The following is a 25,639-nucleotide window of genomic DNA, read 5'->3' as shown; positions in this document are numbered from 1 at the left end:
CTGGAGATTCTCATAACCTTTCAAAAGAAATTATGTTTTATCCACTGCTGAGGTTTAATTTTGGTTACAGCTCCTTAAGACTCAAGTCTATATTGAAATAGATTCTGGGGGTGGCTAGGTGGCACAGTGGATAAAGCACCAGCCCTGGAGTTAGGAGTACCTGGGTTCAAATCTGGTCTCAGACACTTAATAATTACCTAGCTGTGTGGCCTTGGGCAAGCCACTTAGCCCCATTTGCCTTGAAAAAAACCTAAAAAAAAAGAAATAAATAGATTCTGAAACCTCAGAAAAGAGAGAGAGAAAGGAGGAGAGAGAGAGAGAGAGAGAGAGAGAGAGAGAGAGAGAGAGAGAGTTATGGGTGGGTGGTTGTTATACAGATTATATTTCATTTCATCCTAAAAATCTTTTATAAGTGTAAATTGACAGGTCAATTTGGCTTTTTAAAGACTATTCATAAACATGCAAAACTATTTTCATACTTGCTAATAAATTACTTCCTTCAGTCCTTAACCAAAAAATTGATAATATATTTCTAGAATATATCATATGACCCCCCCAAAAAATTAAATAAACTTCAGTGAAATGAGCTCAGAGTCAAGAAGACCTGGGTTCACAATCTTTCTCAGGCATGGACTGAATACTTCTAGGTAAATCTCTTAATTTCCCTGTGCTTCAACTTCCTTATCTATAAACAAGTAGAAAATAAGTACTATGAAGCCTGGACTCTTCTACTATTATTATGCTATGATTTGTCTATTCACAAGTACAAAAGAAAGATGAAAATATGACTAGATTATTCTTTGTCTTAATCACTTATAAATTTTTTAAATTCTATTTAGTCATCAACCAGAGGTTATAACACACACACACACACACACACACACACACACACACACACACACAAACACGGACATAAAAATCTGCATTACTGTCATCGCCTCTTTTCCCCAAAAGAAAGCAAACCCTTTTTAGTTTATTTCAAAGTTCAAGACACACACACACACACACACACACACACACACACACACCCAAACACACATTCCCATATTAGCATTTCATGTGTCCAATTTTTTAAAGATGTTTGTTTAATATGTATCTTAGTTTAGTAAACTCCTTCAACTTAAGGGTAATAGTCTTCATTTTCTTACTAGTGGAATAATCAATATAAAATAAAACTATGCTAATTTTTTATAAACCTAGAAGCTGCAGTTAATAGACTTGAAATTAGGAAAAACTCATTCAGTCTCAGATATTTCCTAGTTCTATGTCCTTGGACAAGTCATTTAGCCACATTTGTCTCAGTTTTCTCATCTAAAAAAGGAACTAAAGAAAAAAATGGCAAAGTACTCTGGTATCTTTGTCAAGAAAATTCTATATGGGGTCATGGAGAATAGGACATAACTGAAAAGATTAAACAACTTCATATACATACATATATATATATATATATATATATACATATACATGTACATGTACATATATATAATAGACCACTGGATTAGATCATCTTTAAAGATTCGTTGCTTCTGATATTCTGTGATTATTTGAACGTAAAAATTTGGCATTTGAGAGTATCATTTATTCAGTGTATTAGGCTACATTGTGAATCTCTTCATTGCTTTACAATGTCTCATCTAGAATTTATTAATCTTTAGACTCCTACCTTGTTTGATATAGGTTAACACATCATTATTCTTTCCATTTTAAAATTTCATGTCAAAAAATCCTATTATCTAGGATCCAGAGAAATAAGGCAACCTTAAAGAAAGGACTGTCCTGTACTAGAATAACTTGAACCAAGGTCTATAGACATCAAACTGAGGCTGAAAGTTTTATTAGGCTGATTAATAAAGAGTTCTATAGTCATAGTAAGGAACTATCTTTTAATCTGCTGTCTAAACTGAGTAAGTTTGAGTAGAAAATTGCTTTCCATTTTTCATTGTTAGAAAGTGACAGTTACACCCTCCTTTATTACAACTGTTTAACAGATGACTTCATTTTTAACTAGATGAAATCATATTACAATAAACTCACTTAATTGTGTAATAAAGATGGATAAATCTTTTTTAAAAAGTTTGAATCAAGCTCACCATTTTCAAATTCACTTCAGCATGATTGGATGGACTACTTCCTGTTCTCTCTTTGAGAGAGCTGATCTATACAACAGAAATCAAAAGAAAAGATATTTGCTCAGATAAACTAGCAAGATTAGTTCAGATTTAATTTATTTCCTAAGAACATTAGCTGTATAGTTTCTGAAGGGTCTATTAGGCACTAACTATATACCACTTTCACCATGATAGAAAGTTCTAATTTGAATTTCCCAGTGACAGGAACATTAATATATCTAGACTGGAGAGGTTTTTTTTTTCCTTTTTCCACTTTATTTTCTATAGTTTTGAGTTTCCTGAATGAGAATATGTTTTTAGATTAATAACAATCAATAAAAAAACTTGGCAACTTATTTGAGTCTCTGTCATCAAAAGTAAGTTTTTTTATAGTTAAAAGTTACTACTAATTCCTTTATTAACCTTGGAAAATTGTCACTCCCTGACTATAATGGTAATAGAACTGCCAAATTGATTCTAATCTGTGTAAACCAGCAGTAGACAAAACTTGGAATTAGACTGGATACTAGAAAACAAGACTTGTGTTTGTACCTGTTCCTCCCACCTATCCATGTTCATTCACGTTCTAACTTCACTCTTATCAGTAAAAACTAAAAATGTCTGAGTCCATTGCTACTAAATCCTCTATGGTGGAAGAGAGTCAGGAGTTCAGAATTAAAGGTAGGACCTACAAAGGGAAAATGGAAGACCCAGCTGAGACTGGGTCTTTATCCTTGTCAATGATTGACAAGAATATTGATAGTGTCAGACAACTGACAATATCAGAACTAGGATTAGAACTTAGTGTCTCCTGGATTGTCTATGTAATACTACCTGCTTCTTTAATACATGAAGTTCTGAAGAAAAGCAACCTGCCAGAGATGCCCAATGGACAAATTCTATCACTTTACTTTTCTGTTAACATTTTGCCCTAAATTCCCCTATCCTCTCTCAGTTTATTTCTTCACTTCCTTCTTAATAGCCAACATCCTCAGTATACATGTCTTAAATATCTCCTAGGGATATAGATATGAATAAGAATATCCAGACAGTGGTACAAAGACAGGATTGGAGATGACCTAGACTGGAGGCAAGAAGAATAAACATAAGACTTCTGTAATAAAAATAGGGAAAGAGAGATGAGGGACCCCCAGTGAAGAGAAATCATTATAGTAGAAGTTGAGTGGAGAATATGTATACATCAAATATTTTGAGTCATTAAAAAGTTAAAGATGATAAGATTAGGAGCTTGGTAACCCAGGCATAGGATGGTACTGTTCATAGAAAAAAAAAGAATTTAGGAGAAATAGTTTGGGAAGGAATAGAAGTTCATAAAATATATCTACCTTGAGAATTATAAAATGATCAGAGCCTGTGCCACTAAAAAACAATTGCAATAAGAGGTTCCACAACATGCTGTCAGAAGACTTTTGGAAAATACCAATTGAAAAGTAATCATCACACTTTACTGATTCAGTCCCCTTACCTGCTTTAGCAAACTAAGGCAATCTGAAATGGCAGTAGATGACCCTGGGGAGAGGCTGCTAAAGCCCAATGGAAATCTTTGCTCTTCCAGTGACATCCCTCTACATTACTTCATTTTCTTCTAGGAAAAAAAAACCTAAACTTTATATATTGGAAGGGTTGGTGATTGAGAAGAGGGAAACAAGTTATTTTTTAATAAAATCATGAGTAAAATAGCAGAAGCTCCACCAAAAGCTTTTATTTTTAAATGAAGTTCTTTAAAATACTAAATTAAATCAAAAGTACAAAGTACTTTTAATTATTCTGCATTGATCTTGTTAACTTTCATCAGTATTTTTCTCCCTTCCCACCTTCCTTCACTAACTCGGACATAGAGATAATTTGCTTTGATTCTGTTTTTGGTTTTTTTCTCCACTGATTTATGAGAAGGATAGTACATAGTCAGTCTCAGAAATAGGGAGATCGGATTTCAAGTCCTTCCTGGGCTTGGATAAATCATTTAATTTCTAAGTGCTCTGAGGCCACCCTCAAGAAGTTATAGGAGAATTGCTGATCTGCATTGGTAGAGGGATGTTACTCCTTAAGAATTCCAATGAGATTAAATGAGAGAACTGGTACAAAAGCCAAAGTTGATAGCCAGTGATTCATTCTGGAGGCAAAAGTTCAATGACCTGAGAGCCCAGAATTATTGAGGTCTCCTTGTATACCATGTCCATGTATGCAGTTGGAACCACAATTTCACATTTGCAAATGAGCCAAGATGAGATTGACTGCTTATGTTGGAAGAATATACCTTAACCCAAGGTCTGCATCTTTCTCATTCCAAAGTAGATAGGCCCTTCCCCTACCTTGCCTGTCCTGTCTCTGAACATGACCCCTTTTGGTATGAGCAATGAAGAGCTCTGTATTCAAGGTTTATTCTTCATTATACTCTTAGCTTTATCTCTTAGACACTACTTGCAGGTTTTTCTCTTGATCACTAGGCTATCTTAAGGGATTTCACAGGTATTTTACCACAGTAGATAATAAAACAACCTGAATAATTATAATAATAACTAAGAATGATAGTATTTCACTCTATAATGAGGCATTTAGATAATGGCTCTGAAGATATTTTGTAAAGTTTGCAATGAATGGCATACTGGATTGAGGTGACTAACTTTGAAGTTAGAAAGTCATAAGTTTTTATCCAACTTCTGACATAAACTGACTGTGGAATCCTAGTCAAGACACTTAACCTCTCATTGCACCTAGGCAATGCCATTGAGATGGCAGAAGAAATGCCAGAGTGTGTTAGTAGAGGGAATTTCATCACTGGGAATTCCCAAGAATTATGACATCATAAGTCTAGTTAAATGTAAATATTTTATAGAAGTGTAAAGTAGGCATGGGGCAGGTACTGTTATTATCTCCATTTCACAGAAAAAGAAACTGTGCCAGATAAAAAGCAAGTGACTTTTCTAGGGTCAAACAACTAAGTGTCTGAAGCTGTGTTTAAACTCAGGTCTTCTGACCTCAAGTGCAGCTCTCTAGCTTGTATACTTCTCTAGCCTCTAGTTACACAGTAGTTACTTATATTTGGGATCATAGAGAGGATTTAGATATAGAAAGAACCTTAGTCCCATTCCCATAAGGAGGCTACCACAAGAGATTAAGTGACTTGTTCCAGATTCTCTAAGCCAGGTATTCCAGATTCAGGGTCTTTCCTACTGAACAAGCCTGCTTCTTAATAAAAAGTTGAATTGAAATTGTACTGCATATTTGTAAATCCCCTAAATTGTTTGCCCAAGATCTGCATTCAGGGTCTAGCTTCACTAGTATGACTTAATATACTTAAGAGTAGATCACTAGTATGACTTAATATACTTAAGAGTAGACCTATCTTGACAGACCAGGGAATATACCAGAGGAAAGTCATACATGGTAGTACACACATACACACCTCAGGATATTTTCTTTAGTTAGCAATCAAAATAAGTTAGGATATTGTGGCCAGATATTGTTCCCACAAGACCATAATTCATGACTCTTCATAAAACTCAGTGTCATCTTTAATACACACCAGAGAGCAATGGTGGAGAAAATACAGAATTTCTCTTCCTTTCATTTAAAATTAAAAAGATTCTTGTATCAAGAAGGCTCTGATTAATGAGGAATTACAGAATCATAGATTTAGACATCTGGTCCAATGCCTTAATTTGACACATGAGGAAAGTAAGGTCTGGAAAGGATGAGTGGCTTGATCAGGGTCACAAGGATGGTAAATTGGCGGGGGGGGGGGTCTAGGATTTGAATGTACATCTTCTGGTTCAGTTCCAACATTCTATCCTCCACTTCACCTTGCCTCATAAAGCCTGGCCTTAGCTAACCATTGATAGCTATCTTCTTTCCCCCACACCCCACCAGTATATAAAAAAAGAAACTAGGCATTTAAAAACCCACTTCCCCAGATCCCTTACTCATCTTCCTTGCCAAATGGAGATTCCTTGCCTATCTCAGGAGGTTTAAACTGAAAGAAACATTGCTTGGTAAAGGAGTCAGTCGTACTTTGTCTTCTAGGAAAAATGGGTGTGTCTCAGACATAAAGCAAAAGCCAGAAGGTAGAGGAGCTGTCATAGCATGAGTATTTATATCACATTTCAAGATTTTCAAAGCTCTTTATAAATAATATTTCCCTTGATTCTCACAACTTCCCTGGGTATTAGTTCTATTATCACCCCCATTTTGCAAATGAGGAAACTGAGCCAAACAATGATTAAATGACTTGCCCAAGATCAAAGGGCTGATGAATGGTCTGAGGCTAGACTTGAAGTCTTCCCAAATCCAGGTCCAATATCCAATCCATTGCTCTCAACTACCATAGATCTTAAAAGGCTGGAAAGTATTCTATACACATTATCTCATTTGATCCCCTTAACAAGCCTTGCCGACACAGTGCTACAATTTTTCCATTTTACAACGAAGGAAACAGAATCTCAAAAAGGTCAAAAAGATTTGCTATTAAGTTTCAGAGGTAAAATTCAAATCTGTTCTATGTCTAATCTTCCGTTCAGTTTACACCAAGCTACTTCTGTGCATGGAAGTAAAGGAATGCTTTTTTAAACTTATTTTTAATTTTTATTAACAACATAGCTGTCACAAAACCATCAACTCAAGATATCCAAATTATACTTTATTAATAAAACAGGTAAATAATTGATTTATCAATCTTCACATAGAATTGCAGATGAAGCTGAAAAAAATAAAGCCTCATTTTAAAAACAAGATACATCAAATGCAAGTGCTTTAGTTCTACTGCCTAATTACTTAGGATTATCATATTTCTTCCCAACTACAAAATACAAAGTTCTCAAAGGCAAGTCTTTTATATTTACTTAGACTGCTTGTAATAATCCTATTATGCTTTAAAATGTCCATTTGCAAATGTATCCTAGTCTTTGTTTCCTGCCTTTTGCACATTTTTATACTTTCTTCAGGTTCATCCTAAGTACTGCTAAAGAATGCTAATATTGTTGCATTTGATGCAAAAAGAGTGACAATGTCACATCTGGTGGTTAAACAACCTATATTCCCCACTTCTTAAGGCAAATTTCAGCAAAGGGTAAGCTCCTAAAGATGTGGTGGAAAAACTTTCCCATGACTATGAAGATAAACTATTCCTTATATTGTTCCTTCTGCTGCAATGGTTGTACCTTTTTTGTGTCAAGGATCCCTTTTACAATATGATGAAAACCCTGTACTCCTCAGAATAATATTTTTAGTGTCTAAATCAAATTATATAGAATTACTCTGAAAACTAGTTATATTAAAATACCATTACCAAAATACCTCACAAACCAAGTTCCTGGATCCCAGGCTACAAACCTGGGCTCCTGAATGTGATCCTTTTTCCAAGTTTCTCTTTCTTTGGGACCCTAAGCTCCCCACCCCCCACAATTAACTGAAAGGAAGGATAAGTGGGAAAAAAGGAGAGAATAGCTCCTCATCTTTGTATGTGTCCCTCGCAGTTCCCACAAGGACAAATCTCTGCATCTGTTTGTCTCCTTCCTCTGACATGCTCAACCAGTTAAAGATGAAATAGGATGCTTCAGTGTATGGTCATTTGGTATAGCCCTTGGAACCTAATCCTGTGTGCCATAAAGATTCACCAACATAATATATGTGACAAAACTGCACATAGTCATAAAGAGTGAGAACTGACAAATTCTAGAGTTGTTTCCCAGACTCTGTTACTATATGGAAGCTGGTTGTGATAGATAGTGATTATCTGACAAAGGATAGGCAATAGGGATGATGATGGTGTTCTGTCTTTACACCCTTTATTTCCATATCCAGCCCACAGTATCATTGCTAAACTGAATTAAGCTATTCATGTTAGAAGCATGAGGAAGACAAGGCTTCCCTATTCATAGACAATCACTTTTCTTTGTGATGACCCATGGAGAGCTCGGGAGCATTTTAAAGATTTTAAGTGAATGACTTCATTTGTGCAATGTAAATGATTCCTGGCAATTAGCTTGGGATATTAGACCAACATTCTACTTCCACTATTAGGAGTACACTAATGCCAGATTTCTGAAAAACTCATTGGCATTTTCATACTTAAAGAACTCTAGGAACTGATTTTAATACTGAAAGGAATAGTCTTATTGACTCTTAAAATAGTCATATGATGTCCATAGGGCAAACGGTGAACATTCTCTTCTAGTAAAATAATGATTTGAGGTTGTGTAGGCACCTCAGACATGACTTACTTTCCCATAAATAAAAGTTTTTTGGGGAAACCTGAAAATGTATGCTCTAAAGGATAAATGTATGCATTAGTGATAGAATTTTTCATTTCAATAGGACCCATTTGAATAGAACATGTTCATATTTTGCTATATTTCAAAGCTATGGAACTGAACTTTTTTTCTTCCTCATCATCAGAATAAGTAAAGAAGACAACATCCTCTTCCAACTCTCTCCCTCTTAACCAAAAATAGAATGAGTCTGACAGAGTTCAAGATTGTAAAATTTTGGGATCTTTTGAGTGGAATGAGATAATCAATATACATAGAATAGATGCCAGTATATACCCTCTACTATAAGGACAAAATCGCCATCATAAAAAAAAAAGATTAGTGCAATGATACAAACAATTAAACTAAAAAGGATTGGACATAGTGAATTTGGGGATGGCTTCAAAGTAGGAAATATCTGAGTTCAAGCCCTATCTAGATCACACAGTAAATTGTGACTTTGGTTAAGTCACTTAAAATCTCAGTGCACTAGATAACTTGAAAATTCTTAAGTAATGACCTCCTTGTTAGTACAGGGATTTTTCCTCATTCTCCTGAATTCACCATTCCAATTAATTCATAGTCACCTATCTTCTGTTATTTAAGGGGTTCCCCTACAACAGTGTAAATACTTTGTATTTTTATATTTAATTTAATGGAGGGAAGTGACTGAACTAGATTGTTTCATTTTTTCATAGACCAAATCATTTTGGTTTGTCTCCATTCCTTTAAAAGACAGAGCACTAGAGAGGACTTTTTTTTCATAGATAGAATCCATAACTCAGTTTAAGTTGCAAACTTGGGTCTTTGAAAAAGCAGGAATCAAATTATGAAGTAGGTATCCTTGTTTTTCAGGCTTATTTTGCTAATGGCAATGTTACCTGACTCTCTTTGAAGATAAAAAGCACTGGATCATGATATGCACTACATGTACTCCCTTGTAGCAGCTTTTCTTCACCATCAGTTAACAGGGTCTTTTTTTACTTTTAAAAAGCAATAGATTGGTTAGAGTTCACTTGTGTTGTTTGGTTCCCTTCATTTTACTCTGCTACACTTCTGACTTCTGGTTTGTAGTTTTAGCCAAACGTTAAGGCATTAGATTACAAACTGTGTTTGTGTATATGTGTGAAAATTCTGTGTGTGTGTGTGAGTGTGTGTGTGAGAGAGAGAGAGTGGGGGAATAGAAGGAGAGACAGAGAGAGAAAGACAGTGACAGAGAAAGAGAGGGGGGGGGGAGAGAGAGAGAGAGAGAGAGAGAGAGAGAGAGAGAGAGAGAGAGAGAGAGAGAGAGAGAGAGAGAGAGAGAGAATAGTTATTTACTCTTATGATGAACCCTAACTGTTAAGTCTCAGTGCTTTTCTGTTGACCTGTTGACCATCTGGGCTATAAGGTGGTTCATTTTGTACCTATAAATCCTTTGACATAAGCCATAGGCAAAGCATGATTCCTCTTTTCTTCAAAGTTAGCCAATAAGAATTCTGTTTGCTGAGCAGCCTTTTTCTTTGGGATGCATTTTAGGCAATTAGAAGATAAGAGTAAATAGGAATTGACCTTCAAGGCAGGAAGGAAGACCTGGGTTCATTCATATCCTGCCTGTGTCACATAACACTATGAGTAACCCCTGCCAAGTCACTTATCCTCTCATTGATCTCCACAGCTTAATAAGACTTTAAGTTGTAAAGAAGGTGGTTATCTGCATTAGTGGAGGAAGTTTCCTTATGCAGGAAACCATATCAATCAAATCACAGGTCTAGTCTAAGTCCCACAAGATAACACAGTAGATCTGAAAGCAATGTAAACTCCAGTCCCTCATTTGATTTGAATCATGCATAATTTAGGGATAACAATATTTATTCAGGCCACTGAAAATTTCCATGTTGTAACATAATTATGTAAAGGCCACCTATATAAAAAGATGTTCATTCTTTCACTGTCATAACATGTAAAGTTCCCATAGGGGTCCTGACTTCACAACATACAGATACATATGTGCAATAGAAACATAGTAGATATTTATCCCACCACATCTATGAATTGCCTTCGTCTGACGTGGCTTTCCTTTTTTCTCCTAATTTGAAATTTTATTTTCTAGCCACATAAATAGAAGAACACAATTTGAAAACCCCGTCCTGGAAGCCAAACGAAAACTACAACAACATAACATGCCCAACACAGAACTTGGAGCAAAGCCTTTGCAGGCCCCAGGTTTCCGAGGTACAGTACTATGTCAGCATATCACAGCTCAGGGAGGGGGGGATTGTCTATCAAAGTGCCTACTGTTCGGAAAATGCCTTGAGCTTAGACTATTTAGAATGATTGATTGGCTCTTTTTTTCTCTATTAACTTTAGCTGGTGTTTACTATTATTCTAAACTAATGCATCTAGCAACCACAGATTAAATTAGGGCTTCAAGCATTATTTTATAGGAGTTGACAGCATGTTGCTAGGGCGAAGATTAATGGGCTTTGACCGAACAGTACTATAATTGACGGGATTCATAGATGTGTGATTTTTTTTTATTTTTGGGGTTTTTTTTTTGGTTTTTTGTTTTCTTGTTCACAAAAGACGTAGCCCAAGAATGAGGCTTGTTCTCCTTTGTAACAGTAGACAGCTCCTCATCGACATTACCTAGGCCTAAATATGTTCACCCACGCCCTGCACTTGAGCGGTCTCGCAGCGTGAATGACTTGTCTTACTATCGTCGCGACAGTGGTGGAAAGTACAGTCTGTATGGTATGTCCCAGTGCTGCTTGTTGGGCCTAAGCTACACTATTGTACCAAGTAGTGGATAAGTTGCATCACGACCTTTTCACCTATTTTTTTTTGTACTTTTTCCTCACAAATTAAACACTGGAGAGAGGCTCTGGAAGCCTGGGGAGGCCCATTCTTGCCTGTTAGTAATTTTTACACTGCCCCATGGCAGCACCTTAAAAATGGATGTAAAGGTCACCAGACTGTCATCTCACCAATTGTAAATGTCACTGTCAGAGACAAAAGTTAATCTGTGTAGGTGAAAAGATTATGCTTCCTTCACTTGATTTAAAAAAAATAATTTTGAAGTCTGAAGTTTCTCATAAATAAGAGATATGAAATGGAGGTAGATAGACCAAGAAAGCTGGAAGAACCCTATTATAACATGACTCATCATATATATATATATATATATATATATATATATATATATATATATATATATATTTCAGATATGCCATAGGTCAAATAATATCCACTCCCCTTCACTCAATGCAATTATTATAGGTAATAAAAGTCAACACAATTTGGCTAAGTTATAAAGACACTTTTAATTCAGTCTCTCTCTGCATCAACTTATAAAAAGAGTTACACTTTGTCCATATAAATACATATTTTATGTTTTATCACAGAAAATCATCCAAATGGTAAATTGTACAATGTATTAATGAATAATGGTCAATGCAACTGAGCCATGGAATTACTTTATGTGTATCACTGGAATATTTTAAACCTTATAATACACATATTTTCTATCCTTAACAGTAGTTAGTTTTAGAACCAGAAAGTTATTTTTTTTATGAATAAGCTATTCACCCATTGAAGTACCTTGAAGATCATTGAATGTTTTCATCATTAAAGGCCATCATCTCATGATATGGAGATAGGAAGTGAGAAATTCAAAGAATATTCAGCTACTGGGCCCTGCAATGCCAATTAGTTGATAACATTCTGCTATGTCCTCTTGTTACAGTAGGAAGTGGTGGATTTGGAATCAGAGGACCTCAATCCAAATTCTACCTCTACAACATTTAGACATGAACTTAGCCAAGTCCCTTAATCTCTGTGAGTCTCAATTTCCTCATTTGTAAAATGATGGGATGGACTAATTGGTCAGTTAAGATCACTTCCAGGTTCAAATCCATGCTCCACAATCTTAAGTATTTAGCATGGTCCAAAAAAAAGTTATTTGCCCATTGATCCTTCTTGCTTATAGTAATGACCACAGACGTGTGCATCCCTTAAAATTTATCATAGAAACTCTAAATTCTTTGGTGCCAGTTAGATACGGCATTAAAACATTGGTTGAGGTGATTTACTAAATGGCAATAGTGGCCTGTAAAAGTTTACCAAAAAAAAAAAAAAAAAAGAAACCCTCTCCAATAGCTTCCACACATTTCAGGACCAAAACTGAGATGATGTGTCCAAGAATTTGTCATGGCTGATCTGCTTAGTCTAGACTAGAGTACTAATATCTTTGTTTCTTTTGGAATGCTCACACCACCACCCCTTTATTTCACTTAATATAAAAATGTCACCACATCAACTACCTCTCTTGCTACTAGTGGCTAGTTTTTCTCCTGCACTCTGACTTGTCTTAAGTGTGTTTGTGGTTTTTTTTTCCTTCTACTTGTTTTGACCTACACAGAAAAGCCGCTTTTCACCCGGGATGCATCACAACTGAAGGGCACTTTCCTAAGCACAATCCTGAAAAAGAGCAACATGGGATTTGGATTTACCATCATTGGGGGAGATGAACCTGACGAGTTTCTTCAGGTGAAAAGTGTAATTCCTGATGGGCCTGCTGCTCAAGATGGGAAAATGGAAACAGGTAATCTGTTTACTTGCTTGGTTGAACTGCCTGTAACATCCCATTTCTAAATAGAATCTTCAAACATAAAAAGAGTTTCATTACTCCTTGCTTGCCTTTAGTTTTTTGAGTTCAGATGTTATTTAAAGAAGCAAACAATTTCAATTAAAAAAAATTAACCAAAAATTTTTAAATTCTCTCTTCCTGCAAAGCAATCTATTTTGGAAATGTTTTTAAATTTATTTTTCCTCTTATTTCTCTCTTATTTGCTATATTTGATTAACAAGACAAAAAACACTGGAGGCTAATATTCCTCCAATTCATCTTTAAAGTTCTCTTATGATCCAACTTCTACTTTTGTATATTGTCAAATGTGTTAAATCTCTGATTTTACCAGTGTTCCTTTTCGTATTGATTCCAAAATTATATTCTTTTCTTAACTAGGTAAAGAAATATATTTAATTAACTATGGTCATTAAGCAGAGAATTTTTGAAATTTTCTCTTTATAATCCATTTTATGTGTGCCTGTACAGTTGTTTGCTGTGCAAGTTTTTAGAGTCATTACAGTGTTTGTTTACACCATTAGAAGTGCATTTTTAGTGTTTTCATTACATGTAAACAAGCAAAACTAAGTTTATAAGATTGAGAGCATTAGAAAATATATATTTTGCTGTGTATATTTCCAGAGAAGTGTCATTGTGAAGAAATCTGAATATCTGAATATATATATGTGTGTGTGTGTATATATATATATATATATATATATAAATATATATATATATATACACACACATATAAAACAAGGAAGTGAACACAAATGTACTGAAACTCTACTGGCATTTTAAAAGGTTTTTCCTACAACTCTTCTGTCTTTTAACTTTAATCATTTTGATGTGATTTTTCATGTGAATTCTCTTGAAACTCAGTGAAAACAGAACTAATACCCTGCAGTGCAGGGGCAAAGTCAAGTCAAAGAGCCATTCAGTTCTTTTTGAGACACTACATATTTATTTAAGGCCTTTTCCAGAGTTTTATTATTTCTCACTTCTTAGACAATAAAAGGATGTGAGTGTTGGGACTGTTATTTGTTTTTAAAAGACAGAATGCTTGAGGGAAGAGGTGAGCATCTTAGGAGCTATACAGTTGGATCAAAGATAAACATTTTTTAAAACTCAATCAAATTATGATTTTTTTTATGTTTTCAGGTATTTTTCTCTCCAATGCCCTATAATCCACTTTATTAATTGTTTCAAAAGATGGATTAGTTAGTTGACTTGTTGATAAATTTTCTCAAAATGATTAAACAGTTTTTATAAGATCATGCCAAGCTCAAACATTTTCAACAAGTATTAGTATTTACAAAATATTGCAACAAAACACGTATCAAGGCAATTACTAAGCAACCACTTATCAACTGTACTTTAGCCTGATTCTTTCATAAATATGTTTTTATTCCAAGTGATCTGTCTGTCTCTGGCTCAAAAAAACTATGTTAAGTACAGATATATGTGTGACTGTGAGATTTATTTTTCTATTGAATCTTTCTGACATATGTTGTGAACTACTTTTTAATGGTTTTACTACTTTATCAAATTTTCAGTTGATTCCATATCAAAATCATGTTTTATTCTCTTTAGAATGTGAGTTCCTTTAAAGTGTCCTGATTTATTTTTGCCTAGTGTTAGCAGTTACCACTTTTTATATTATATAGTGCTTTAAGTATACTAAGCCTTTAATAAATGCTTTTTCATTCACTCATGTAATATTTATTCAGTACCCTATGTGCCTTCTAGTGAAAAACCACAAAGAAAATAAATGATCCTACTGTTATTAGGTTAAGAAGAAGAGTTAGGATCGAAGGGAAATCTTGGAGAAAAGGTTAGAGAAAGAAGGAATCATGTAAAAGTTTTTCTTACTCTACTTTTCTTATAAAAATAAAATACTTGACAAATTCAGAATAGATCCTAGCTTTTTTTTCACTGCTCTAACCAGGTCATCTTTTCAAAGCCATCATTTCATGGCATTCGGAGTCTTTTTATTTATTTATTTTTGGCATCAATTCCTATGGTTATAGACCCTTTTTCAGCGTAATGTTTTAAGTAATGAAAGGAAATTCAGTTTGAATTCAGTGAGAATCCTATTAGAATTTCTGGTGAAAATACGGATGTAATTTTCTTCACCTACATCCCCAGACATCCTGAAATTTATCCATGAACTCTTAGGGCTCACTGACCTCAGGTTAAGAATCTTTAATTTAGAGAGGTGTCTCTATAATAGAAACCTTTCAAAACTTAGGTTTACTATTTTCACCAAAAATCTCTTCCTCATTCATACTTCCTTTACCCTTAGTTTTTATGTCAGTCAATCCATCAGTCAATCAACCACTCATACTTTATTTAGCACCTACTATGTGTAGATACGATATTAACTGTTGAGAATAAAAGGAAATAAAACAATTCCTAATCTCAAAGAGTTTACATTCTATTGGAGATTTTTGGTGAAAATAGTAAACCTGGTATTACTCCTTATAATAGAGTGTAATCTTGTGCAAAGAAGTTTTTTTTTAATTATCTCCTCCCCACACACAAACAGCTTACTTGATTTTAAATTTCAGATTCTGATATCATATTCAGAAATTAAAGAAATATCCCTGGATCTCATATAATATTTTTAATTGTTCAGGCATTGGATTCTTTTAATTATTCCTTCACTTTAAACATTTTTTTAATAATATACTGAATGATTTAAGGGAGCAATGACTTTTGCTTTCTTTTAGTATTCAATGAATATCAAAGCAGCACCTTTCTGTACAGTGGGGGAATCATTGAGTTTTGAGTTAGAGAATTCAGAAACCTTTGTTTTTCATACTACCTCTATTACATATTATATATGTGACCAAGGGCAAGTCATTCTCTTTGGTTCTCAGTTCCTCTTCTATATAAAATGAAGAATTTGGACTAGACAACTTCCAGCTTTGCATTTATAATTCTATCTTTAAATAACAACATGAACTTTTAGTTTGTAAATATATTGTCAGATCTTTGTCTGTCATTGTTTATTTTAGAATGATGTTGACTGAAGGAAACTTGAATAATTACAATATTTTGCAAGAAAAAAGTCACCATCAGGTATCTACTGTGTTATAAAATATATAATAGAATACTAATAGTTATTAAAGGCATTTGTTGATATTTCATCCCCTTTTGACTGTTAAAAATTATATGTAAGGTCTGATGCTGAGACTCAAAAATTAGAATCTGAGATTTAATTTATTCCAAGTTTAAATTCTAATTTTTTTAATACATTCAGATCAGATTTCTCAGGGGAACTGAGAAATAAGATTCATCAATTCTCTGTTCTAAATTTTATACCTTGCTTATACCTGATGGCTCTAAGGGATTCCATAATTTCCTCCCTTCTATATCTTTGTTACTATCAACTGCCAAGTCTTCCTGACCAGTAACCTTGAAGACATATTCAGTTATTCCTGCTCTACCACACACAGTCAGGTTTTTGCCACATTTTGTCAGTTCTTTTCCTGAAATATCTTTTCAATCAGACTTCTTCATCCTCCTGCAAATATCTTAGTTCAGCCCCAAGCTTTTGTATCTTTTTGTCTAAGAATAGTTTAGTACTTTCCTATTGGATCTTCTAACCTCCACTCTCTTTGTATTTCAATTCATCCATTATATCAGTCCTTACATAATTTTCCAAATATATTCCTATGGTCATGTCATTATTTACTCAGAAATTTTCAATAGTTTCCCATTGTCTAGGAAATTAATCACAGACTCCTAACTTTGGTATTCTAGGTCCTCTAAAATATAACTGAAACATATCCAACCTTATTCATGACATTTTAAATAGTGTATATTCTAATCAAACTATATCAAACTATACAATTATTGTTCTTATCTTATCCTTTCTTTAGCTCCTTGGTTTGTTTCATAACATCCCCCATGCCTGAAATGAATTCCTTTCTCATCACCTCTAATTGTCACAATCCTTCTCCTCTTTCCTTTGAAATTGTAATGCTGCCTACTTTACAAAGCCTCACCTTATGGTCTCCAAATAAAAGTAACCTTTCTTTTTTCATATTTCTCATACCACTTTATCTCGACCTTCCTTCATACCTATCTCATTATCCTTTGAATCATAATCAATTATTTATGTTTTCTTTCCTTTCTCATAAAACTGTACAACTGTACTCTCCTTACAAATAGGACCTCATGTGTGTGTGTGTGTGTGTTTGTGTGTGTGTGTGTGTGTAGGTACATTTTGGTCTTCTTAGATAGTAAAAGACAAGAATCAACCAATCAACCAACCAACCAACCCACATACATACAAATATATATGCATATATATATATATATATATACATACATACATGCACACCCATATTCTTAGAAAATAACTTGCTCTTAATAAATGTTCAATGAATTGATTTATTTGGAAGTCACCATAGTTCTCAAAATTTGAATTAAGAATTCCATACTTTGTAAGAATTATTTTCAAAAGTTGTAAATATTGCTGGCAAGAACTCGTTAAAAATTGTTATGAAGAAATGTGGTTTAAAACCACAACTGAAAGGCCCAATAATTTATTGAGATTTTTCTACAGCTATGATATTTTATGTTTTGCCTTTGCAGTTAATTTGAGTCAAAATTTGTGGGTTTTCATTTCATAAAAGGGAAAGTTAAGTTTCTCTCTTCACAAGTCTTCACCATGACCACAGTTTAAAGTCAAGGATGCTGTATTTTGCTTCATTTTTTTAAACTTTTACTTGCATTTTTATTCCCCTTACATCCCATTTTTATTTATAGAACACTAGGTAGATCTTTTGCAAGCTAGTATTTTTAATCTTAAGCAGTTGAGTCATCTTCCCTCAGGTAGGGAGAGCACTGAATTTAAAGATAAAAACCTTATGTTTGAATATTCTCTGTTATTCATTAAGTCATTTAAATTCTCTAATCTAAGTCTTAGTTTACTTTTCAGTATAATGGAGATAATTACATTCATACTCTGTATTTCACAGACATATAAGAAAGAACTTTGTCAACTTGAAAATGCTTTATAAATAGGAGGAATCATTATTGTCTCAATCATTGCCTCTTCACCAAGGCAGTGAGAATCTTCTTATCTAATTAGGCAGCCAATATCACAGTGAGTATGAATGTAATCTGGAGTCAGGAAAACCTTTGGTAAAATACTGCCTCAGATACTTATTAGTAATGTATCCTTGGGTAAGTCACCTAACCTTTGCTCACCTCAATTTCCTCATCTGTAAAATGGGAATAAGTATCTGGCTTCTAGGACAATTGTAATGATCAAATGAGATAATATTTGTAAAGTGCCTAAGAAGATACCTGGTCCATAGTAGGTACATTATAAATGCTTGTTTCTTTCCCCTATTTCACAACTCCATGGTTTGTATTTATTTTCTTTTGGGATGAGCATTAGTCTTTTTGGTCTAGCATTATCAGGGCATATAGTTTAAACTGAGTTTCCAGCAATGGAAATGAATTATCATCGATCTGTTCATTCCAGTGAGGGAATAGAAGATAAGTTCTACAGTCATACAGCTCAGAAATTATAACTGTTATTTAACTAGTCACTCATTAATATGATCCACTTATTCTATGCCAAAACCCGTATATTTATTTAAAATTTTAGAAACTGATATCATTAAATTAAAATAAAAATAAAAATACTACCTAATTTCTAACTAGTCAGTCACTTGGTTCAGTGGATAAAGTGAGTTGCAATCAGAAATTGTTCTTCATTCATTTCAATCATGTCTAACTCTTTGTGACCCCATTTGGGATTTTTTGGTAAAGTTACCAACTAGTTTGCCATTTCCTTCTCCAGCTCATTTTATGAATGAGGAAAATGAAGCAAACAGGATTAAGTGGCCTTTTCAGAGTCACCCAACAAAGTATCTGAGGCCAGATTTGCACTTCACTAGATGAATCTTCTTGAATCCAGGGTCAGTGTTCTGCCTACTGAGTCACCTAACTACTTAGGAGTCAGGTATACCTGAGTTCAAAGCCAGTATTAGTCACAGAACTTAGTTGACATCAAGCAAGTTATTTAACCTTGCAAAGGCTCAGTTTCTTCATTATAAAATAGATAATAATAGCCCCTAGCTCAAAGGATTATTTTAAAGATCAAATTAATTATATAAAAAAGCATTTTGCAAGCCTTATATAAATGTGAGCAGTTATCATCATCATTACCATCATCATTATTAATTATTATATTCCATTACACTGAAATACCAGTTTATTATATAATAAATAGAAATGACAGAAAAGGAGAAATGGTGATTTACCTAAGGTTATGGGAAACTACAATGAACCCTGATTTCCTGGACCTATTTAAACATGTCAGGAGGTAGCCACTGACAGGGTTTGATTGTGAAATAGTTGGAAACTGACCCAACTGGAGGTTTTTTTCTTTTTGTTTATGTTTCTGTTTTAACACTGGACCTGTTTCAAGGACTATTGAGTGACTGGAACTGGAGTCAGAAAGACTTGTCTTCCTGGTTCAAGTCTGGCCTCAAACATATAGTAGCTGTGCATCCCTGGGCAAGCCACTTAAATCCCATTTCAACAGTTTCCTCACCTGTAAAATGAGTTAGAGAAAGAAATGGCAAACAACTCCAGGTTTTTTTTTTTTGCCAAGAAAACCTCAAATGTGGTAACAAAGAGTTGAACTCAACTAAAAAAATGACTCAGTAGTAACAACAATAAATTCCTAGCTCACCCTGGCTAGAATACAGGGACTACTCACAGACCCAATCCCACTACAAAGCAAGGTATCTTCAAATTGTTCTGTCATCAACAATGTGGATCATTTTGATTCTCCTTGGACAACCTGATAACCCCTGCTCCTGGAGCTATCTTATTGATGATGAACTAATTTGGCCCAGCTCACTGAAGCTCAGACCTCCTAATCTCAAAAAATCTACCAGTTTTAGACTTCTCAGTGACTGGGATTACTAAAGTGTGCCACCATGTCTAGCCCTTGGGCTTTTAAAAGAAATGTACATGTATGGAGAACTAATATTGAGGGAGAATAAATTTGAGTGGTTGAGAATTGGTCTTTTTTGAGTGCTTGGGGATTTATAAATTTTTGAACAGAGAGGAAGAACAATAGCATGAAATAAATTTATTATGAAATAAGTTAATAAATATTTAGAGACCAAGAGTAAATGCTAAGGTAAATTCAGAGTGTATCATAAATTTCAATGTGACTATTTGTCTTCTGGTACCCCTTCATGTACTATAAATAATAGCAAAGCAGGGTATAATGAAAGATGGTTAATCAGATTTATTCTCATATTTTTTTAACTGATTCAAGATTTTCCTGGATTGCTTTAGGAGAGAACTAGAAGTGAAATAGATGAAGGAAGGGTAAACAGATTGATTTTGAATATACAGGGCACTCATAAATCTGGATGAAGTTTTGTGATATATTTTGTGCTTTTCTCCAAGCTGTTTAATTGCCCAAACAATAGTTTCTCCATTTACTTTTTAAGGAAATGGGGAAAACTAATATAAGCATGTCAGTAATGACAATGATAGTGTAATATTACTACAGTTTAATAGAACCTAATTTATCCTTTGGATATTGGTAATTAGATTTAGGTTCTTATCTAGTCTCATTAATGATCTGAGTCTCCATTATTTTTTGTCACAAATCTCTTAGAACTATCAGATATTATTTTAATGACAGTGGTGGAGGAAAGGACAATGTACATAGTTCAAGATGAATAGCAGGAAAATGTCTTATTCAGGAACACTCAGGTAAGCATGGAAATATTGAATATAGTTTGATAAATACCCTTGAATTTAGTAGAATTGATTAAAAAAACCCTATAAAATTGATTATAGTTCCAGTGTGGAGGACTTTAAAAGGTAACTCGAGAAGAATCAAAATTGGGATGGGAAGACTGATGTGATCACAAAGGACCTCTCTGATGAGCCTAGCCTTTTAAAAGGGCATGTTCAAAAGATGTCCTAGACAATTAAAGGTATAGACTATGCATTCCTACTAGCAAGGAACAGAGTATTCTCCAGCATCAGACCTCTTCGAAAGCAGAAAATGGAAGACTATTTGTTAGAGATAATGTAGAAGAGATTCGTGGTTCAGAGATTAGAATAGATGGCTTCTGAAATCCAAACTGACCATAAGATTCTGTGATTCCATGAGAATGTAGTATGGCCACTTCCACCTTAGTAATTATCCTTCTTTACTTTCAGAAATTGTTTTTGCTTTTTACTCCTAGCCCTACCAATTTTTTTAGTTATTATAAGTAATCCCTTCAGCAGTGTGTCTTAATCATCTTTGTGTCATAGTTTCTTCTTTTCAGAGAGGTTTTAAATACATCAAATAGAATGCACACAATTACAAAAGAAGCTAACTAAACTGAAATACTGCTATCTATATCTATTTCTACTTATCTTTTTAAGCTGGTAGACTTTAGGTTAAGAACCTCTGACTACTGAATAATGTTGGTAGCATCCTGTTGGATAAGTAATGGTAGCATAAAATTCATGACCTTTGCATCTCTACCTCTTAATATTCACTGACACCTCTTCTCTGAAGCTTTTTTTGAATCCCTCTAGTTTTAACTGTTTGCTGCATTCTCAATTAACTTGTTTTAACTTATCTGTAGCAGGAAGTTATATTTATTTAACTGATGTATCTCCAAGTAAAATGTAACCTCCATGAAGGCAGGGACTTTTTGGGGGGCTTGTTTGTTTCTTATCCATAAACATGTTTTTGATTGTTGTTGAGGAACATGTGAATTTGGAAGCCTCAAAATCATATTTTCATTGGTCTTGTTTTCATCTTATCTTAGAAACTGACTCATATTCAAAGCCCTCATCCAGTTGGATTTTGAGCACATTTGGTGTTAGTTTCTTTCTCAGGCTACCTTCACATTCACTAGCTGCCTTAGAAATGATTGGCTCAGTTAGTGTCTTCATCCCTCCTTAGCCAGCTAGCTTTTCACAGTCAGCACATACCACTTAATCGACTTAATGCTGTCAATTGCTAGAACCAAATGAACTAATCAGAGAAATACAACCTTGCTTTGATTTACAACATCTCTTCCTCTGATTTCATTTTCTTCCTGGTTTCATTGAATTTTTGAATTTCTAATTGAAATGTACTTTTCATTTTCATGATCTTTTTGGACATTTTTACCAGCTCATGTGAGGAAAAATTTGCAAAATGAACAGCTTTCCACCTCTCCATTTCTCCATCATGCACAAAATTTTTAAATTATTTTCTTTATTTTTGTCTATCACTAATTATGACCTGTAATCTCTTCTTGCATGTAAGATAACCCTGTTATATCCCTCCAAATAAAATGAGCAGTTGAGGCAATTACATATGTTTATAATTCTGTAGGCATACATATATTAAGTAATAATAATAATGATAATAATAATAATAAATATCTATGTGGCAACTAATATGTGCCAAGCATTCTGCCAAGTTCTTTATAAATATTATTTCATTTTATCTTCATAACAATCTTAGATATAGGTGCTGTTTTCATCCTCATTTTGAAAATAAGAAAATTGAAACAAACAGTGACTTAGCTAAGATCACACAGTCAGGAAGATCAGGTCTTTCTGACTCTAGGCTTTACACCTTATTCACTATAACACCTAACTTCCCCGTACACAAATACATGCATACATGCATAGGTATATGCATATGAGTATATATATATACATATATATATATATATATATATATATATATATATACATTTATGTATAATGCTTTTACATAAACATATGCGTGCATATTTGCAGGCACATATATAGAGACACAATGTGAAACATTGAAGTGAAAGTTGACAAAGTATTTTCTTCCTGAAATGAAACCAAATTTACTTTTATCATTGAACCATATGAGCAGCTCCTTTGATCGTTGCCTTGCACAATCTGACAACAGTGCTAAAATTTTTTTTGCTTGTCAATATCACCAATTTCAAGGGATGAGGGTGGTGATTATTCAGCCTGTCAGTATATATATTTTTTTACTCTTTTCCAAATTTCCCTTACATCCAAAAGATACTTGCATTTCCATGGAGTACCTGATATCTCAGTTGGATACCAATATCTCATTTGGATCAATAGCATTGTTTCTCACAGCAAGTGTTATGTTGAATTTTCTATATCCAGTAGCATCCTTGTAAGATTATATGTAGGTAACAGATGCCATAGCTGGCCAGCTGTTCACTTTTACAAAACAATCTTCTTGATCACTTTTAAAAAAATTTAAAAGATCTTTTGTTACACTAGCTGTTTTTAATCATGGCTGTGCTTCAAGAGTAAATTGTTTCATCTTACAAAGAAGCCTTTTTAACTTAAAGAAAAACGATTGAAGGAAGAATGATGCTTTACATGTTTCTACCTTTTCTCTTTTGATAATAGCCTTATATATATATAGTGATCTTTATCTTCTGCAATGTACTTTCCTGCCTCTTCATTGAAAACTACAGGAAGGACTAAAAGCCCACTTGAGAAGAACTAATGATACAAATCATAGCATGGCACAGATCTCTGCCAATACCACAATTGAGAACTTAATTCTCCTTTCAGTACTGATCCAGCTGTTCTTATAACTTTTAAAATTTATATGATCAGTTTCATTAATGGAATCTAGGTCTTCTAACTTACAATTCAGCTCTCTTTCTACCAGAACTACAACTACAACAGCAATATAGCCCTAGAATTAATGTCAAAATAAGCATTTGCCTAAGGGTAGCAAATGTGTGCTAGAGAAAGAGATTTAAAGGAATACTGACACTATTTACCAGAAAGGCAGCATAGTATACAGAATAGACTGCTAACTTTGAAGTCAGAAAAAACAAAGTTCAAATTCTATTATGTAACCCTGCAAGTCATTTCACTTCTCTGAGACTGTTCCCTCATCTTCTAAAGGAAGGAGTTGGACTTTACAATCCCTAATGTTACTTTCAACTTCTTAACTTTTATCTTAAAATAAAGAATTTTGAAACAGGTTGTGGGTCGTTATGTTTTTGCTGTACCAAGCAGGTCATAGAATGGTAGGAGTAGGGATGAGTTCTGGGGTGAACCCCTTATCCAACTGTCCATAATTCTCAGCTGGTGGAGTAATTATATTGCAAAATAGAATCAGAGAGGCAGAAATAGTAGGACGACTGTCAAGAGTCTAATGGGTAGGAGAAACTGGAGCCAAGAATTTCTTTTTCCTTAGAAGGCTTTGCTCCAGTACCTTTCAGTGCTTCCCAACCATGCTAAAGCCCGAAGAGGGATTTAGATAAGAGAATGGAATTGAGAATGACAGGAGATTCTGGGAGACCAGGGAGGAGATAAGGAGAGAGTCTACCATCTCACCTCCCAGCTGCTAACTCCATTCAGAAGCCACCACCCCACCTAGGTATATGGGAAACATGGACCTGTCAGTTACAATATTAACCAAACTTCTTTTATAATGCCTTGGTTCCATAAAAAATATGTTATTAACTTTTGCCTTTATATTATCTTCACTGTCAAACATACTTCTCCCCTCCAACCAGAATTCTATTCCTTGTATAATGACAAAGAATTTTTAAAAGAAAGACAAAAAAAAAAAAGGTCAGCAAAATAAACCACAAACCCACAAAGTGTTTCAGTTTATGCAGGTTTTCACACCAGTAGTCTTGCATCATTCTAGTAAAGAGAAAAATATTACATTTTTAAATCTCTTGTTTTGGTCTAGTCATAGTAATTTTAATTGCAGAATATTCAGTTTTAGTTTATTGTTATTATTACTGTTTGTTATTATATTATTGTATCCATGTATAATGTTTTCTCCTTTCTGATTTCTTCATTTTGCATCAGCTCATATAAGGTCTTCTCATTGTTTCTTTGGATTCTTCATATTCATTTCTTTATCCAGTTTAATAATATTATATTACCTTTTTGAATCACAATTCAGTATCACAATTTAGCCATACTCTACTTTTGTTTGGGGGAGCTAGATGGCATAGTAGATAGGGAACCCAATCTAGAGTTAGCACACTCATCTTTCTGAATTCAAATCTGGCCTCAAACACTTACTAGCTATGTGACCCTGGGCAAGCCAACCCAGTTTGCATTAATTTTTTCATCTATAAAATGAGCTAGAAAAGGAAATTGCAAACCAGTTCAGCATATGTGCAAAAAAAAAAATAGGGTCACAAGTGAAAAACCATTGAAAAAAGACAATATTTTGAGGTTATAAAAATGCTACCATAAATGTTTGGTGTTTGTGGAACCTTTCACCATGTCTTTGATTTCCTTGGAATATAAAGTTAGCTTTCTCCTTTATGTACCCTTATCACCCTCTCCATTCATCAAGAGAGACTAGATATCTTTTTTGCTAATATCTGCTTATCTGCTGATAAGCTCCCTCTCTTATCACCTTGGACCAGGCCTCAACCAAAGTCATTTCAGAGAGATAGAGATAGAGAGATAGAAATAGATCTAGATTCTATACCATCTAGATAATGTATCTATAGAGATAGATGGATCTAGATAAATTTTTATAATATATATTTATAATCTTACACATATCTTTAATATATAATTTTATTGCATATTATATACATATATATAGTTATATGTAACTACATAGATATATTTGCCTGAGGTCAAAATGGCATACAGATGGGAAT

General features: G+C 34.0%; 1 protein-coding gene across 1 annotated transcript in view; it reads left to right on the top strand.

Moving 5' to 3' along the window:
* The window catches only part of MAGI2 (membrane associated guanylate kinase, WW and PDZ domain containing 2), a 1,847,576-nt gene that overhangs the window by 1,415,434 nt on the left and 406,503 nt on the right, over positions 1-25,639 (top strand). The window contains exons 8-9 of the mRNA XM_074194021.1: positions 10,467-10,588; positions 12,774-12,956. Of these exons, the coding sequence (XP_074050122.1) occupies positions 10,467-10,588; positions 12,774-12,956 (305 nt within the window). The remainder of the gene's footprint in view (positions 1-10,466; positions 10,589-12,773; positions 12,957-25,639) is intronic.

The sequence above is a fragment of the Macrotis lagotis genome, chromosome 7 (genome assembly GCF_037893015.1).
Source record: "Macrotis lagotis isolate mMagLag1 chromosome 7, bilby.v1.9.chrom.fasta, whole genome shotgun sequence".
NCBI lineage: Eukaryota > Metazoa > Chordata > Mammalia > Peramelemorphia > Peramelidae > Macrotis > Macrotis lagotis.
Note: the sequence above shows the minus strand (reverse complement) of the source record. Positions and strands in the feature narration are given on the sequence as shown.